Here is a 19,715-nt window from a genome sequence, read left to right on the forward strand (position 1 = left end):
AAAATATGGATGTAGAGTTATAAAATAGTAATTCTCTTTATTGTGCAAGTTATCAGTACAAATGGAACGACTTGATTGATGGAAACTAAACGTATTTAAAACCACAAACACACAAATCTGCCTCTGCCTTTATCCCCCCGTCAATGCAAGTTCAAATTCGTCGTCACCAACACCCGAACCGTCTGATCGAACGCTCCACAAACGGCCAGCCCCAGCCGGTCCGGGCTCCAATCGAACGCGTGGATCGGCTGCGTCGAAAGCGTGGTGGCGTTCAACATCTCCAGCGATCCGGCAACGCCTTGCACATCGCCCTCGGACAGCGTTTTGGTTCGGCTTTCCGGGTAGTGACTAAAAAAAAGTATTTCATTAGAAGCTGTTGAAATTTTAAACTTTTAGAGTCTTACTAAAGCCACAACCGAACGCTTCCCGCCCCTCCACAGGACGCGAAAATGTCCCGATTCTGGGGCAGATGTTTGACCGCCCACACCGTCGACTTGGCCCCGCTGATGACGCCGTTCGTGCCGAGGCTTTGGCCGGCACTCTTCTCCGTCAGCTGGGCGAAGCCCTTCTCGGCGTGCTGCGTACGCATGTCGAACACGTGCAGACCACCCTCCAGCGTTGTCACGACCAGCTTGTTCATTTTAATGTCCCTCCGGTCAAACTCCACCCCGCAGACGCCGTTCTTGACGTTCGTTGTCCACTGTTCCTTCATAATTCTAAAATTTCAAAAAAAGTTTAAATAGATTGAAGACTTTCCAATACATCCCAACTTACCTCAAGTCAATCAACTTCACATCCCCATTGTCGTAACCGGCCACGATGGACCGCTCCGTAGAACTGTACGAATTGCCGAACCCGACCGCCCAGCAGTCCCGCTTCTGGGCCGGGCTGTCCCCCGCGGCACTGACGTGCGCCACCGGCGTACCTTCCTGCCGTGGATCCCAAACCTTCACCGAGCCGTCCCGTCCACCCGTCACAATCTCCGGCGCGCCACAGTTCACCGACGTTCCGCCCATTGCGTCCAGCGCATTGATAATCCCGGCGTGGGCCTCCTCCACCTGGTAAACCGGTTCCCCCAACCGTTCCACGTCGTAAATCGCCAACTTCCCCACGAAATCCCCCACCGCAAGCTGGGTCTGGCGCAGCCTGGACGCCCCAAACGAGCAACATTTGAACGATTTTGGCTTTTCGACCTCCTTGACCTTCTCCAACTCGCCCCGGTTCAGCTCGTAAACCTGCAAAATTCCGGTCCCCTTCGGCTTGGCCCCGACCACGATAAACTTGGCCGAGCACGGAATCCATTTCACGTCAAACACGGAATAATCCAGCGACTTTTCGATGTGCGCAATCAGCTGAACGGAGTCCATCGGTGCGAGGAGTCGGTGCCGTCCGTCGTGGCCGTTGTAACATTACACCTCGCTGCGCCACGGAAGAATCTGGAACCAAACAGTGCTTTTTGTCTGTTCAACCTGCCGGAACGGTTGCTACGAAACGTAAACAAGCGCCCAGGTGGTGCATCGCCGTCGATATTTTTTGACAGGTGACCTGGAGCAGCAAAAGAGCGTTTCTCTCTCGCGCGAAGAACTGTCGCGAAAACCAAAACAAAATAAAAATACACGTGCGTCAGCTGCGGTGGGAGTTTGCCGAAACGTTTGCATATTTCCGAAGCGAGATTTTTTTGAAATTGTGCACTTTAAACCTATTTCAACACTGTTTTAAAATGTGCGACTATATGTGGAGCTTGTTTGACTTCGAAGAGAATGCAGGTAAGCTAAAAAAATGGTTCAAAGATGCAGAATTCTTATTGTAGAATTACTGTGATAGCACGGGCATACCTGAATTAACGTAGGACTACGCGATATAAAATCTTTAATTTTGGAGTGTTTTTGCCTTCCTCACCTTACTGAGGAAAGACTATAAAATCACTCGAAAAACAAAATTCCTGATTTGACCACCTAGACCCACCTTTACGTATACATATCGACTTAGAATCAAGTTCTGGGCAAATGTCTGTGTGTGTGGTGCGATGCTGATCAAAAAAATTTGCACTGGATTATCTCGGCACTGGCTGAACCGATTTGAACCGTTTTGGTCTCATTCGATCCGTCTTGGAGTCTCATAAGTTGTTATTAAAAATTATAAAGTTTATTCATAGTACTTCGAAAGTTATGCTAAAAAAACAATTATAACAAAAGTCCGGAATATTGTAAAAAGGGTGGTGTTTGTAAGAAACCCCGTCATGTTATACATTTTTAGAAAGGTAATTCAAAGACCTTTCCAACTAGTTAAAAAGATTGAAGATCTATCAAAAGTTATAAGCACTTATGTTTTATTTATGAACTTTTTTGGGGCCGGATCTCAAATATTTCGATGAAAACGTTGTCTGGAGCTATCATGTGATTTGTCGTTAGATAGGTAATCAAAAGACCTTTACAGCACATAATTGCCCTGAATTAAGAAGATCTGACTACCCAATCTGATGGTTGATAGAACACTGAAAAGTCCGCCCTTTTGTATCTATTTTGGATAACATTACCCTCTAAATGTGAGGAAGGCATCAACCACTATAGTCTAATCTAATCAAACCCTAGCGCAGCCAATTTTTCAAAGGGATCCTAGAGAGTGCCTTAGGTTAGATTACGCCTTTTGTTTACAGGACCTTTTTTTTTAAAAAAAAAAACAAACTAAAATTACACTCTACAACCCAAGAACGACATATTCTAGCAAATCTGGTTCTGCCAGAATCTTGCTAGAATGCTTTCTAAAAACAAACAGGAAAATAAGGTGTGAATGCCTGGCACGAACACTCAAAACATATTCTAGCGTGTTGCTCGTACTGACTCAGAGCAAGGGTTAGCTGTAGGTCTAAGGGCAGTACGTGTTCGTCGGAACCTGTAGCATAAGATCGGTCAAAGTCCGTTCTTACACTGAAAACTGCGAATTGAAAATTTAACTATTTTTGTAAGGTAAGCCCTAAGCTGTACCCAAAGATACAGATCTTTGAAAATTTTAAAGCACTTCTGTACGGACAGCCAAAATTTTATGTAAAATTGTATAGACAATGATCCAAAACTATTTTTTTGGTCACAGAAAAAGAAGAAACTTTGTGTACAAAAAAAATTGTAATAAATTTGGTCATTCTTGGGGAATTTGCTTCTCTAGTCAATTCAAAATTTTGTCAAATAATCTGTTCTCTCAGATTTCGGTCATTCGATTTTTTTGTATTTTAATCCGGCTGAAACTTTTTTGGTACTTTCGGTATGCCTAAAGAAGCCATTTTGCATCATTAGTTTGTCCATATGATTTTCCATACAAATTCGGCAGCTGTCCATACAAAATGATGTATGAAAATTAAAAAATCTGAATCTTTTGAAGGAATTTTCTGATCGACTACACTGTAAAAAATTATACACGGTAAAAAAATGTTGATTTTTTTATTTAACTTTTTGTCACTTAAACTTGATTTGCAAAAACACTATTTTTTTATTTTTTATATGTTTTTAGAGGACATCAAATGCCAACTTTTCAGAAATTTTCAGATTGTGCAAAAAATATTTGACCAAGTGAATTTTTGAACCAATACTATTTTTTCAAAAATCGAAATATTGGTCGCAAAATTTTTTCAACTTCATTTTTCGATGTAAAATCAAATTTGCAATCAAAAAGTACTTCAGTGAAATTTTGATAAAGTGCACCGTTTTCAAGTTAAATCTATTTTTACGTGACATTTTTGAAAATAGTCGCATTTTTTTTTATTTTTTATAATTAGTGCCCATGTTCGCTCACTTTTGAAAAAATATGTTTTTTTGAGTAGCTGAGAAAATTCTCTATATTTTGCTTTTTTGAACTTTATTGATACGACCAAAAAAAAAATTAAAATAGTGTTTTTTTGCAAATCAAATTTTAGTGACAAAAAGTTAAATAAAAATACACCAAAATTGTTTTACCTTGTATCTTTTTTTCCAGTGTAGTCCATATCCATATCTACAACTTTGCCGAAGATACCAAATCGATCAAAACATTCCTTCATAAGATACAGATTTTTGAATTTTCATACATAATTTTTTTTAAGGGCAGCTGCCAAATTTGTAAGGAAAATTATATGGACAAACTAATGATGTAAAATGGCTTCTTTGGGCATACCGAAGGCACTAAAAAAGTTTCAGCAGGATTAAAACATACAAAAATTAAAATTGAAGAAAAAAGACCGATTTCGTAGAGAATTGCTCAAAAATATGTTTTACCGTTTTTTCAATTTGAAAAAGGCATTTGGAATGGTTGCCAATGTTTTTTCAAATTGAATTTTGTCGTTTTTGTTGTGTTTTTAACAAACCTCCCTTATTTGAAGCTCAAAATAGGTAGGGGCAGGGGGCGGATTAGGCCACCCTTGGTTCTGGGGTTTAGAATGGATTTAGACCAACTGTAAGGCAACGGTCATATAAAGGACGTCAAGTAACAATAACATTATTTCGAGGTTCTTAAATAAGCTTTCTCGAGAGTTAGATTGTTTGAAAAAGTTTGTTCAATGTTTAGAATGTTACCAGGAGCTATTACGAAGGTAATCAAACAAAAACGGAACCTTCAAATCATATTTAAAGGCTTGGTGGTGGAAGTGTTAAATTAAAATCCACTTGAGGGCAAAATGGGCCACCCTTATCCTGCCTTATAAAAACAATTAAAAGTTGTGAAATTTAGAGAAAATGGATTATTTATGCTGTGGGTCTCGTGGCGCAGGGGTAGCGGCTTCGGCTGCCGATCCCGATGATGCTATGAGACGCGGGTTCGATTCCCGCCTTATCCACTGAGCTTCTATCGGATGGTGAAGTAAAACGTCGGTCCCGGTTTCTCCTGTCTCGTCAGAGGCGCTGGAGCAGAAATCCCACGTTAGAGGAAGGCCATGCCCCGGGGGGCGTAGTGCCAATAGTTTCGTTTTCGGATTATTTCACTCCTGGTAGCTTCACAAATCACGTTTAATTGATTTTATTTATTGTGTTCATGCTTACTATTTGTAGAAATATCAAAACATCTTATTTCGAGTTTTCGGCATATTTACACTATGTTCAAAAATGTTTGTTTTGGTAAGTGACTATTTTTATAAAAGTTCATAGAAACTATTTTGGAAAGGTTACTTAAGTCATTTTTGATCCTCCTTCAACGTTGTATTAGACGAAAAGGTTTGTTTTCTAAGTTTGCCCATTCTGCCCCGCAGGGTGGTCTGTTCTCCCCGCACCATGGAAAGTTAGTTGGAAAAACATTTTTTTAAGTGCTTCAAACATAGTTTTAAGTAGTCATTTTCATCAACAAACCAACTAATATTGAAGGGAACATTCCAAAGCATAAGCCTACTACACTGGATTCATAAATTTGTATGTTTTCGTAAGGGTTTTGGTTTACATAGGCGGGCCATTCTGCCCCCTGCCCTTATATTGTATTTTTAAATTATTCCCTGGATTGTGTTTTAACTTTCTACAACCCAACCCCGCCTCTAGGCGGGGTTCGATATAAAATTTTACCAAAAATACAGTTTTAATCAATTTTTGATTTTTAAAAAGCATAATTGGATGGAAGACATTTTAAAATTAAAGAAAATTCTAAGGTTGTAAGTGTGACTTGTTTTATGTGACTTTGCTAATGTTTTTGAAAATTTTATGTTTTTCTGGGGTCAACTTTGGTGGTGTTTGTTGCTAACATTTCCTCTATATTATGTGAAAATAAGTATGCAGTAATTTTTGTAGTGTACCAGACTATGCCTCTAAGCATTTTTTTTACAATTTTAATGATAATGGTACCGTGTTATCGTTCTATAGTAGAAAATATGAAAAACAAGCAAACAATTGATAAAGTTTTACAGTCAACATGATAAAACTAGATAGACAAAAGGAAATGATAGGAGGTGGTAGAGTAAGCCAAATACTATCAGAAACAAACATAAACTTAACAAGACAATAAAAAACAAGTCAGATAAAGTTGGACAAAACTTGTTCATTGAGAGCTGTTAAACATGAATAAATCAATAATAAATCATAATTTATGCAGGCCAAGTGCGAATGATGCTGATGATACCTCTTCAGTTGACGCTCAGGCGAGGAACATCCTGGAAGGAGCGTCACTGACTACGTCCGTAGTCCTGTTAGATCTAATTGATCAAGACAGTATAGCTCTGGTTCCTTGCAAGTGTCCTATTTTCTTACCTCCACGTTGGCTTGGTTTTCATGATGACCTAGCTGGTGGCCTGTGGAAACGGATCGTAAACCTTTGACCAGCGAGGGTCAAAGTCGAGACGGCTAAAAGAAAGGGGCGCGACAATGTGGGAAAGGGAAGTAATTTGTGATTGTAGACGGTATTGTTTTGATTCACAGTATGTTGAGTCAACTGCTGTGGATGTACCTGAAACATCGCACAACGGGGTTTCTCTTCTCTTCATTCTCAGCTACCACCTATCTTCTGTTTATTTTGTTTCACTGATTTTCTAACGCGGCTTCTGTTTACTATCCTCCATTTGATTTCGATTTTACTCATTTGATTCTCTTATTTCTCAACGCTTTTTCACTCTATTTTACCAATTGATGCTGCTGTAACATACTTTCTGCTTTCCCTTAATTTGGCAGCGATGTCAATTTTGTTATCATCTGCCTTTTCTTTATTTATCTATTTGAATAATTTTTCATTTGCCCTATAAATTGCCCTCAATACAATCTAAGCTTGTTTGTTACCTCTATTTATTAATTATTGTTAATTTATTTATCTACTTCATAAATTACTATCTTTCTTTTAATATTGATTCTTCAAATAGTATATTTCTTTCACTGTCCATTGTTTTCAATCTTCACCCTTTTCTTCAAACAAATGAGGTTCGAGCCCTTACTCAATTTTTGGAGTGATCAAAGAATTAACACAAATATTACTATTGTACTTTTGAAAAACTTTTATAAAATGCTTAGGACCAAAGTTGTAACAAAACACCGCGACAAAAGAAATAGCAACATAAAAACACGACTCAACACTAGGAAAGATTTCAGGAGAAAACAAAACACAGTAAAATAACAACTAGTTTTTGAATTCAAACTAAAAATAAAACAGTTTTTGCTTTAATGAAAGTTGATAGGCACACTATAAATGGTTAGGCGCTTATACTTACATCAAACCCTACGTAATGTACCACCCCCGGCCGAGTTAAAATGCGTAACCGGAAAAGAAGGTGTGCATGCCTGGCACGAACACTCAAAGCGTGTTCTAGCGTGCTGCTCGTACTGACTCAGAGCAAGGGTGAGATGTAGGTGTAAGGGCAGTGCGTGTTCGTCGGGAACCTAGTGCATAAGATCGGTCAAGGCCCGTTCTTACACTGAAAATTGCGAATTGCGAATTGCGAAATAAATCATAATTTATCAAAAAATCAAATCAAATTATTCGCTCTACAACATTGCCTTGGCGTTAATTTTTTTTTTGTAATTTTTTGAGATAGATATTTTTTTTATTGAAATTTACGCAATCCTTCCCCTCTTTCACAGCTCCAGACAACCTCTCCGAGCTTCAAACCCTCACCAAGCGCTGCGATTGGACAGGTTGCTTTCGCCACCAGATATTCCAAACCCTCGCTACATCTGACACCACCGCCCTGGCCCAGGAGAACCCCCAGGATTTGCTATCCGCTGGCATAGCTTCGCTGTTCGCCTTCGTCCAGAACAATTTCGTAGGACCCACGGTGTCCTACGCCGACGTGCTCCCTAACATTCCGGACGCGAGAGATGCGCTGAAATCGGACGGCGAAGAGCTGAACGTTAACGTTCAATCGCCCGAATTGCTGTACTTTTGCAATGTTGCGATTGACCAGCTGAGTGCGAACGCTGAGGCGTTCGCGATCAAGTTGTGGTATCTTCGGTTCTTGGTCGTCTACCAGCGATGTTTGGACGACCTGACGCACAGTGTTTATACGAAGTTTGATGAGACGGTGGGACAGCTGGAGAAGGCGCTTGAGGGTGTGGAAGATGTGAAGGTTAAAACCCAGACGCACGTCGAGATCTTCCAGGGTTATCTGCTGTTCAAGCGCATCAGCAAGTCGGACCGCTGGCGGACGGCGCTGCAGACGCTGACGGGGGTTGAGATAGCTGTGGAGGGTGTGTTGGGCGTGCGGACAAAGTATCAGCAGAAGGCGCTGCCGCAGCTGACGTTGCGGGCAAAGGGGCTGGAGGGTGGTGACTTTGCGTCGGCGAAGGAAACGCATGGACAGGTGGCGCTGCCGACGATTCTGAAGTTGGAGGATGATTTGCGGCTGGAAAGGGTGAAATTTGTGGAGGACAACGAGAACGAGGACGCTCAGCTGCCGGCGGTGTTCCAGCAGATGGTGCTGTCGACGGTGTAAGATTTGGGGCTTTTTGAAGGTTTTTTGATATTTTAACTAATGTTTTTTTGCTTGCAGACTCTACTTGAAGTACTCCCAACCGAAGGACAAGCTGGCGGATGAAGAGTTGCAGCCGTACATTACTTCGCTGCTTTATCAGGAGTTCGGACCATGGGCGACCCGGATTGGGGCGTTGTTCTTGAACGTGTGCCAAGAGTCGAATCACAAGCGAACCGTTGACCGGTCGCTGAAGCAGTGCGAAGAGTTGGTCAATTTGATCGACTCCGACTCGGTTCCGGCCGAGCATCGGCTGGCCAGCGCGTTCTGCTCGGCGTTGATTCCCCGATGGCAGATCAAGGCCAAGCTGGGTGATTTGATGGTTTCACTGGGCATGATAAAGGGCGCGTTGGATTTGTATCTGGAGTTGCAACTGTGGGAGGAGGTCATCGCCTGTTACAACCACTTGGAGTTGCGCCACAAGGCAGCGGAAATTGTCCAGCAAGAGATCGCCAAGAAGCCAACGGTGACGCTGTACTGCCTTCTCGGAGATGCCACCGACAACGTCGAGTGCTATCAGAAGGCGTGGGAGTTCTCCAAGGAGACAAGCGCCCGCGCTCAACGGCATTGGGGAAATTTCTATTTTGCCAAGAAGCAGTACACGGAAGCGATCCCACATCTGAGCAAGTCGGTAGAGATCAACTGCCTGCAGGAGAGCACACTGTTACGACTTGGCTACGCCGCCCTCCAACTGGAACAGTGGGAAGATGCGGCCAAGGCGTACCGTATGTACACTTCCCTGGAATCGCACGGGTTTGAATCGTGGAACAACCTGGCCATGGCGTACATCAAGTTGGGCGACAAAAAACGAGCCCACAAAGTCCTCCAAGAAGCACTCAAGTGCAACTTCAACAACTGGAAAGTTTGGGACAACTACCTGGTCGTCAGCATCGACACCAAGAACTACGAGGACGCTCTCAACGCGTACGAACGCCTTATGGAACTCAAAGAGAAGTTCTACGACCAGCAAGTCCTAGAAATCCTCACCAAGGTCATCTCCGAAGGCGCTCCCGATGCCAGCGGAAACTCCACCTCCCGACTAACCAAAAAGATCCTCAAATTGCTAGGCCACGCCTGCGCCAAATCCCCAACCAACGGACTACTGTACGAACTATCATCCCGCCTCGAATCCGAAGACCCGCTCAAGAAAGCCCAAAAACTCCAGAACGCGTACCGCGGCTACACCCAATCCAACAGCCACTGGTCGAAAGCCCCCGACAGCTGCGAAAAGATCCTTCAGCTGTGCATCGAACTGTGCGAGAGCAGTTTGAACGCATTCCAAGCGGGAAAAGCGGACCCCGCCAAGCTACCTTCCGCAAAGTCCCAGCTGTCGTCGGCCCGGCTCACCGGCCAAGGCTGTCTGCGGGCCGCGAGCAATGAAAACTGGGAACAAAATGCCACCCTCGTGGAGAACCTTACGGCGGTTGTGCAAAAACTAACCGTGGAACTCACGAATGCTATGAACTAATAAAAAGTTTGCAGGGTGGCCACTCAAGTCGGGAAATCGGGAAAGTCGGGAAAAAGTCGGGAATTCGTCAAAATCCGCCAAAAATCGGGAAAAAGTCGGGAATTTATGATTTTATGTCAAAAAGTCGGGAAAAGTCGGGAATTCTGAGCTTTTTTAACACTTGGATAAATTTTGTAATATTTTGTACAATTTTCAAATTGAATTCACTCATTTCTGCTTCAGTAACTTTCTTTAAATTTAAGGTTATTTTCCCTATTTCAATATATTTGAGTATGGAAAAGCTGTTTAAGACCTTTAAAATCTTTATGAATATTGAAGTCTTTGACACAGATTTTCATAACATTTTTTTATGAATCAAATGATCGCTTTTAATTTTTGTTCACAAAACAAGAGGTAAAGTTGATGATAATTATATAATTTTTGGGTAAATATTTGTAATTGTTTAACTAAATTCATTAAGTAATTTAAAATTAATTTTCAAATGTTGCCCTTGATCTTTTTTTTTGTGAGTATGGGTAAATTACCTACCATAGATAAAGCTTGATTTTCAGTTTGCGGAAAACTTAAATATCGAATAAAATCCAAAATTGAAAAAGATTTTTACGTTTTGAAAACATAAAGAAAATATTGAAATTGCAAAAAAAATAATCCAAGAAATTTTGAGTTCTTGCATAATTATTTGAAAAAAATGTCTCTTCAAACAGTCGCTTAAAATAAGTAGGAAAACATAAAATCATATCAAACTGAATTTTCATTGAAAAAAATACAGTTAAATACTGACCACTAGAAAAATTAACATTGATTAAAAAATTCAATATCAAAAATTACATAATTAAAAAGGGAACTTGGCAAAAACATTTTCTTTCCTTGACATTTTTCTAAATCCTTTGAATGAATAATAACAGCAATTACGTTTTAATCATTCTTTGATTTAAAATGATGATGAAGGTAAAAAAAATATCAAAAACTATAGTTTGCCAATTTAAAAAATACCATGGAATTTATAAGTATTGTTGAACTTTCGATTATAAAACCGGCTCCGTGGTTTAATGGTTACGGCTTCTGTCTCACAAGCAGAAGGTTCAAGGATCAAATCCCGGTCGATACCTTTGAAATTTGGAATCATGAATTTGAACTTTGAATATGAACAAAAACGAAAATAAATCAGGTGGGATTCGAACTCACACCTTTGGATTAGTGGTCTGGGACGCTAAGCAGTCGGCCATCAGAAGGTTTACACTCAAGCTTTGAATTGATCCGTAGTGTTGAAACATGTTATCATCTCATATTAAATACGCCCTGATCCCTGATTTGCCTGAGGGGATTGGAAGTATAAATATAGATCGAGTTTCCTTCAGATGCTTGCTTCTATGTTTAGGCGGGGCCGAACAATGCCCAGCGACCTCGGAATTGGACCGCAAGGAGCTCTGTCATTCTGAAACGGGTCGTTGGAAGCAGCGCGAGGGCTATCACCACCTAATACCCGGGACTGAGATAAATTGTATCAGCATTCGACATATACAAAGCCTGATACAAACTATACTTTCCCATAATTTCGCTACCGGTTATCGGGTATTGGATTGGACCACACACACACACACAATCTTTATTTCTCGGATTAGTTTCCAAAAAGCCGTAAGAGCCATTGAGAGATTCGACAGAAACGTGCACGCATCCTGGTGGCGAGTAGAAACACTACGCAACGATGTTCGGAATGACAGCGTGCTTGGAAATATTATTTTTTTTGCAGTTTTTGATTTTTATTTCCTTCAAATATTTTTTAACGTCGATGAAAGTTATTGTAAAGTGTGGCAATCGCATAAACGAATCAAATGATGTATAAATCATAGGGGCTGAGTAAATTTTTCATGTTTTTTCCTCAAATTTAACAAAAAGATCTTTTGAAAAATTGATTTAAATAAGATTTATTTGATTGATAATGCTCCTTATGTGTGTATTATTGATAGAACAAACTATAAGAGTCATATTACAGCATAATTACAATAATTTTCTTAAAAAATTGCTAGTTATTCGAATTTTTCCAAAAATTTCCAAAAAATCACCAAAATGCATTTTTGAGGTCAATATTTTGGTCAAACGAGAAGAAAAGTAAAGTTTAAACACTTTTACATAATATTTCATCATTACTTTTAACTTTTGCAACATTTAACTCAAGTTATCCAAAATATCAATCATCTTTTTAGAAAAATCGTTTAAATAAAATACCAGTCACAATTAATCACTACAAATCACCACGCATTATGATCGTTAGCGAAATTGCCACACTTTGCAATACCCCACTTTTCTGAAAATGCTTGATTTTTCATTATAAACGCGATTTTTCCCAAAAAACTGCTCAAACTGTATGGGGGCTGTCATTCCGAACACCGCTGGAACAACAGCGAACCTAGCGGAAAAAACGTCGTCGAATTCTTCAATTGGTAAACAAAGTCTTTTTTCATCGTTATTCGACCTACTTACGAAAAACCAATATCAGAAATGCTCGAGATTGTTCATCTACACGTCCTTCAAGTGCCCCAAACTTAAAAAAAATGAAATGCTGTCTCATTTTCGACAAAAACTTAAATTAGTGTCAGAGGTCACGGTGGCTCTTACGGCTTTTTGAAAACTCACCCGAGATTTGTTGTTTAGTTTCTGTATTTTCAAAAAAATGCCTATATTTGGATTTTTTTTTTAAATTCATTGAGATTTTTTTTCGGTGGTTAATATTGACTTTTCTTATAGAAAGTTTTTTGTTTGAAATCATTCTTTAGATAAGAAATGCCTATTATTTGAGCATTCTGGAAAAGTCTGGAAAAAGTCGGGAAAAAGTCGGGAATTTGAAAATGGAATTTGAGTGGTCACCCTGAGTTTGCTTCAAAATTATTTATATTTGCGTGTTTTTTTTTTCGAGAAGGAGAGAACTTCCCATCCCACGTTTATGTACCAACTTTTACTTTTGTTTCGTCCTTGTCCTTGTTCGTACATAGAACTCTTGGCGGAGCAATCTTTGGCAGCATCAGCAGTGCGTGGGACGTCGGCACGTGATGTGGGAAATGGGAGAAACTGTGATTATCTTCGGGTGCGGTGTCTTCTGCCTGCGAGATGATAATCCGTTTACGTAACGGCTGCAGCACAGGTTGCAAAATTTTAATCAATATTTATGACGGCAAAAGTGTTGTGACGTCAGAACATCGCTTAGGAAAAAGGTTTATTTATCTTAATCATTTCATTTACTTAATGAAAACTTATGCTCGGAATCAGATTTGGTAATTTAAAGTACTTTTTGTTTTACTAATAAATGCACTAGATTTCAGTGAAATTTAGATTGCTGATAGTACTCCAAGATCTATTTGAGCCGTCAACTCGGATGACATTTGGTCTAACAAATTTCAGCAAATTTGCATGACCCTAGGTATGACCCAATTTAACCCCCCAGATCCAATGTCATCCCTGTTGACGGTTTTCTAGAGATCGATCTCGGCGACCCCAAATTACATAGTTATGTATAATCTTCATGCGTTTCAAGCATGAAATTCAACCAAAACAATGTAAAGAGGCCAATGTGAGTTCGGTCGGTCTATCCTAATAACTTTTAATGTAAACAGCAACTGACATGAGCAGGATAGTTAGTTTACAAACTCACATTGGCCCCTTTACATTGTTTTGCTTGATTTGTTTTTATAAACGTAAACGCATCTCTTTAGTTTCATTAAGGGATCGTGTATAAACCACATGGCCATCAATTTTTTTTTGGGCCCAAAATCTAGGGATTCTAAGTGAAATAACAAAAACAGAGCTTGAGGTTAAGTCGCTAGATCAGGCCAGGGGTAGGAGTCGTCCCTGAAAAAAAACCTAAGTCGGTAGAGGCGCTGCTCGGCAGTTCGACTCACAATCCAAAGGTCATCAGTTCGAATCCCGGGGTGAATGAGAGCTAGTTGTAAAAAGAGGTTTGGATTGCCTCACTGTTACAAGCCTCCGGATACCTGTTTCGAATAGGAATCTTGGAATAGTTAGCGGTCTCTATTGCATGCTGTAGTGTGAATAATTTGATTCGATTTTTTTGAGTTGCGGAAGAGATTTCCATCATTCCTTCATATCGACGTCGTCGTGCTATCTTGTCGCACCCGCCATTTTAACGTTCCGAGAAAAACGCGTTTTAATGTTTGACCTTGAATATTCAAAAACGAGAGCACGCAATGTAAACAATAACAAACACGTTTTGTTTGGCTCACCATTCTGTGCATTGTCCCAAAGTTTGGTTGAAGTTGGTTGCTGGAGTCCCGAGTTATAATTACAAATGTTTACGGTAGTCTAGCTTGTACGTGCGACAAACGCATCCTGACTTTCCTGGCCTGAAATCCCTTTGGCCTTTTGTCGCACTTACATCAATTTTCATGGAGTGACAAGATAGCACGACAAGATTGAAACTACTTTCATATGTAAAGTGACAAAAATGCTCGGAGTTTTTTCGGTTTTTGTTGAATATCTCAGGATTGAAATCGAATTTTGGGGATCTGTGAAGGTCAAAAGGTGAGGCATTGTGAGCTGCACAAAATGGCGTTCTTAACTCAATTTGGCCCATAATGCACGTACGACAAGTTAGCACGATGGCGACGATATTACTATACTTCATACTATCATACATCTAATTATTCCGTCTTTTAGACAATGTTCGTTAATAAAAGGGAAATCTCTGGATAACCTCTTCGCTGTAGACTTTTTTTAAATCTGTATGTTTTTTTTTTAAATCAATAAATCCCTTAAAATTTCGAAGAAGTTAATAACGAGGGCTTTTGTTAATTTGATTTGGTTAACCGCGGTGGATTTTCTTGAAATGAACTGTCAAAAATCCACCAAAGCATCTACCGGTGGATACTTTTCTACCACAGATTTTTGTACGATCAATGTGGTAGATGCTTTGGTGGATTTTTGGACAGTTCTGTTTATTTCACTTTTATTAAAAGTTATGCTATTCCTTTTACAAGCATCGAGCAATTAAATGTGAGAGCGTGTGCGTGCAACATGGAGTTAAACTTTTCAAAGTGCCATGGTAACCTTCACAGCAACTTCACAGAAAGTTTAACTACATGTTGCACACACTCTCACTTTAAATTTCTCGATTTTGCCTTCGCTTCTCGCTCGGTTTTCTTCAGCCTTCGATTGGAATGGGTATTCAAAATTGAAACGTCAGATGACTTAGCGCGTTTGTTTTTTTTTTATGGTGCTTGCTAATTATTTACATTTTTCGGGATTATTTTTCAATTGAGTGACTAACTAATGTGCGAAAGAACACGTTGCCGGTATTTGGAAGCAATTTTATATCTTAAGCGCTTTGAAATCGTTAGCGCAAGTGAAAAGATATTGAAGACGACTTTCGTTAAGCAGTTAACCTCTGATCTTGCGTGTGGTTGTGTGTGCCACCTAAATGATGAGAAATGGTCTCGCAAAATAGAAATTATGATCAAAAGTGCATTAAATTTGATCTTTTTGACCAGTAAATGGCATAAATTTGCGTGCTTACTCGAGGCGGTGCTGTTGCTGGTAAGTTTATAGCCTAAATAGTATTTTTGGAGCTTTAATCGAGCATCAAACTCTCCATATGACGAAGATAGGTGTTTGATTAGAAAGGGTATATTTCCCCTAGAAGCAAGCACCGGACGGATCTTTGAGCTATGTTAAGACTCCCAATCTTTTCAAGCAAATCAGCCCGACTGATTATAGTTCTAGAGTGCGAGTTCGAATCCCACCTAATTCAAGTCGTTTTTTGTTCATGTGTTCAAATTCCTAAGTCCAATGTTCAAGACCGGGATTTGATCCCTGAACTTTCTGCTTATGAGACAGAAGCTACAACCATTGAGCCACGGAACCGGTTTGAAAAAGAATGTTATAACGGTTAGGAGCAATTCAAGCTCAAATCAGGAATTTTTCTGGTCCTTTTGTACCCGACCTTTCCGATTTCAATAAAACTTTTTTGACTTGTTATCCTAGGCCTATATAAGCCATTTTTGTGTATATGGAGCCAATTGTGCTCAAAAAATAACATTTGGGAAGGGCGTGAGTTATTTAAGTATTTTTGTATTTTGTAATTAAAAATTACTTTATCTTAAAGCCGTTGCCTCGACTTCGGCTGCCGATCCCTAAGTTGCTGTGGGGCGCGGGTTCGATTCCCGCCTTATCCTCCTGGCCTTCTATCGGATGGGGACGTAAAACGTCGGTCCATTTGCGTAAAAGAGGTTTTGAGTGACTCACCACACATAACCTTCGGACGCCTAGAAATGAGCAGAAACTTGCAACAGAGCCCACAAAAGACCCGCGGGGTCGTTAAAGTGGGTTGATTTGCTTTTTTATACCATCCTCCTTTTTTCGTCACATTTTAGGCTATTTTCACAAACATTTTGAACGAAAAAAATCGTGACATCACCTTAAAATTAAACTTTTAAACTTTAAAATTAGAAAAACTCATATAAGTGGCGTGTATTTTTCTTTCAGTGTATTTTTTTTTCAGAAAGCCCGTCCAATTTCCTACAAGTTTGTCTTTTACCACTTTTTGATACGATGCAACGGCTTTAAGATAAAGTAATTTCTAAATTACAAAATACATTTTTTTTAAATAACTTACGCCCTTCTCAAATGTTATGTTTGAGTACAATTGGCTCCATATACAGAAAAATGGCTTATATAGGCCTAGGATAACAAGTCTAAAAAGTTTCATTGAAATCGGAAAGGGTCGGGTACAAAAGTACCAGAAAAATTCCTGATTTGAGCTGGAATTGCCCTTAGGTGAAAAGTAAAGTTTTCAGATCATTTCAGCACTCGCCAACATATAATCTTTTTGTGCTAAAATCTTAAGAAAAAAAAATGTTTCAACGTTTCAACGTTTTAGAACATTGGGGTTATAAAACAAACAATCACGACAGATCTTTTAAATATGCCGATGACCCATGACACCCATTTCCTTCTTTAAACGAACGAAACCCATCGCCAGTCAGCAATCTCAGACAATTCGTATAAATTCGTAATGTGATCCCGCTCCCCTAGTATCCTCCTGCGACTCCAACTAACGTCATCGAGAGTTTCTTGAACCGTTCTGCCACCGTGCATTGCGTGACGAGCATGAATCCTTTCGATTTCCAAACACATCAACAAAACACATCCTGGCGAGAACATTCGAGTCCTTCGTATGTTCATCATGCTCTCTTTCTCTTCGTCTCTCTCTCTCTTTATGATTTGGAACATTATGCTGGAATTAATGAGAATGACTAACCAAGGAGTAACATGAATGGTGTAAAAATTTGAAGAAATATTACGATATTTTTAAGTTACAAAAACGCAGTAAACGGTGAACTTTCAAACTTTGAAGAATACTTGATCCGTTTGATCGATGAAATATTGCGAAATTCACGTGTTTTCTGGGTGTATTGTACTATTACGTAGTGTCTGGATTTTTCCAATACATTCGCACAGGAAGAAACATGCGCCGGTTGGACACTGAAATGAACTAGAGAGACTGAGATGTATTGGCGTTTGCAGTTTAAAGAAATAATAATCGAAATGAATCACATGTATATTTTTTTAAAACTGTATTTCTTCTAAAGTTTCCTTTAACAGCAACATAACTCTTGTTACATTTTTATTTGTGGTGAAAGTTTATAGAAAACAAAAATCTGAAAATCAAATATTTTACCTGTTTTAAAGGCTTCAGTGCTCTAGTGTTAGATTAGAAAAAAAGGTTAATCAAATAAATCAAGCATAAAAATAATATTAGGACTGAATTTTAATTGTTAAAAAAAGAACTGTTGGAGGTTTTATGCAGCACATTGTAGAAAAAATGTGTGTAACTCAAACCAAACATTTGAAACAAAATATATGTGTACTCTACAGTGAGCTTCAGTAAATTCCGCACAACTTTCTAGAATATATCATTTTTTAACCATACACTTATGAGATACAGACTAACGACCAACTGTCCCCACTCTCCCGTATTGTTATAATTACCTTAAATTTTGCATTCGTCGGAACTGCGGCATCCGGCGATAAGAGACTAGATTTCTATATAACTTTCTGAAACTTTGAAAAACGATTTTTTTTGTATTTTAAATTTGGCTGAAATTTTGTGAGTTTTTACATAATAAGTTTATCCATACAATTTTATCAGCTGACCAGACTCCTTTTTGTCTATGAGAATATATTTTAAAATGTTAGAAAAATAAATGGTATCTCTAGAACGGATTGTCTATCCTATTAAATTTGGATTCTTTGACAAATTTGTAAATCTTGCTAAGAAATGTCATAAAACAAATAGTTGTTGTTTTTGTTAATTCATTTATTACTGGTTGCTTTAACCTTGCTGGTCATTTGCTAAAGTCGTAATATTGAAAGCTTGATCATCCTGATTTTTTTTTCGAAGGGTTCAAAAAAAAAATCAAATTATTCGCTCTACAGCATTGTCTTGGCGTTCTCGATTGCGAGATTCCTACTCGAAACTAGGTGTCCGAAGGTTTGATTGTTGAGGCAATTGCAAATCTCTTTTTACACCTTAGCTTCCATCCACCCCGGGATTCGAACTGACGACCTTAGGATTGTGAGTCCAACTGCCTACCAGCGACTCCACCGAGGCAGGACCCAGGGAAACGACTCCTACACCTGGACTGAGCTATCGACCTAACCTTTTAGATTAGACCGGGGCCAACATTTACTTCCCCTTCCGACGGAAGGCGTGGTCAGACAAATCTCGTCTCGAAAAATGCCACCGGGACCGTCTGGGATCGAACCCAAGCCGACTGGGTGAGAGGCAATCACGCTTACCCCTACACCACGGTCCCGGCTCATTTTTGTATGGACAGCTGCCGGTCCCGGGTTCAGAAATTTCTTATTTATTTGCTCCTTTGACATTCATTATCTCAATTAATATTATCTCAATTGGTGATGACAAAACACTGGAATAGTGGTGAATTTATACATTTTTAGAGGTAAAATTACACATTTTTTCTTACATTAAACATGTACCCATTTCCAGATGTAATTTTACCATGACTTTTGTTACTGTGGATAGCATTTAAAAAATATTAATTAATTAAATTGTTCATGACCATTGGAGAATGGAGAATGGCTTGATTCAACAGTTATTTTTATGTTTACGGTCAGTTTCAATATTTACAAAAATTTACAATGTAAAATGAGAAAATTTGTCTAAAATTTATGTTCTAAATAAGCTTTGTTGTAACTTATAATTGCCTGTTTGTTTGTCAATTTCAGAAAACAATCAAACTGTTGATTGCGCAATCTCCACCGTAAAAAACGACACGTTTTGGCTGATAGATCAAACATTTTAATAATTTTGTCTTTGTTTTATTGGTCTAATCACCAATCGCAGCTAGATTAACAATTACAGTCATCCCACATATTCGGAACGGTTTCCAGATCGGCCAATGTTCAAAAAATCATAGCAAATCGATAATTGAACTTAATGATTCGCTTTTACCTTCATTTGAAAGCTTTTCTTGCGATCTTTCGAATGCTGTATCGAACATCTGCAAATTTTAACTTTTATATGAAGTTTTTGAATAATTACTTTGACCCTTGAAATCCACAAATTCGGAACACTTTTTTCTTACGAATGTAAACAAACTTTGGATCTCTCCAGGAGTACATATTTATTACCAAATAATGTCTTCTCACACTGACACCAATGAAACTCAAGCTTAGTGATGTTTTATACGTGGTTTGATAACTTTTTTTGTGAAAATATCAGTTAAATTCAGGTGTTCCACAATTGTGGGAGGCACAATAACATCCCACAATTATGAAACAGGCCATTTGGAGGCAGTGTTTTGCTGCTCTGGACAAAAA

The 19,715-nt window shown here is 39.1% G+C and overlaps 2 protein-coding genes across 2 annotated transcripts; one reads left to right on the forward strand and one right to left on the reverse strand.

Annotated features, from left to right (window-relative positions):
* Positions 1 to 12: 12 nt before the first annotated feature.
* Positions 13 to 1,502, reverse strand: LOC120416555 (dynein axonemal assembly factor 10). Its single transcript, XM_039578287.2, has 3 exons — positions 775 to 1,502; positions 405 to 716; positions 13 to 348 (listed from the first exon to the last, which is right to left on the reverse strand). Exons 1-3 carry the CDS (start codon positions 1,365 to 1,367, stop codon positions 141 to 143), a joined length of 1,113 nt encoding a protein of 370 aa, XP_039434221.1. The 5' UTR covers positions 1,368 to 1,502; the 3' UTR covers positions 13 to 140.
* Positions 1,503 to 1,575: 73 nt separating this feature from the next.
* On the forward strand, positions 1,576 to 9,972 carry LOC120416551 (tetratricopeptide repeat protein 27). Its single transcript, XM_039578281.2, has 3 exons — positions 1,576 to 1,766; positions 7,509 to 8,355; positions 8,417 to 9,972. Exons 1-3 carry the CDS (start codon positions 1,721 to 1,723, stop codon positions 9,861 to 9,863), a joined length of 2,340 nt encoding a protein of 779 aa, XP_039434215.1. The 5' UTR covers positions 1,576 to 1,720; the 3' UTR covers positions 9,864 to 9,972.
* Positions 9,973 to 19,715: the final 9,743 nt, after the last annotated feature.

This window comes from Culex pipiens, chromosome 3 (genome assembly GCF_016801865.2).
Source record: "Culex pipiens pallens isolate TS chromosome 3, TS_CPP_V2, whole genome shotgun sequence".
NCBI lineage: Eukaryota > Metazoa > Arthropoda > Insecta > Diptera > Culicidae > Culex > Culex pipiens.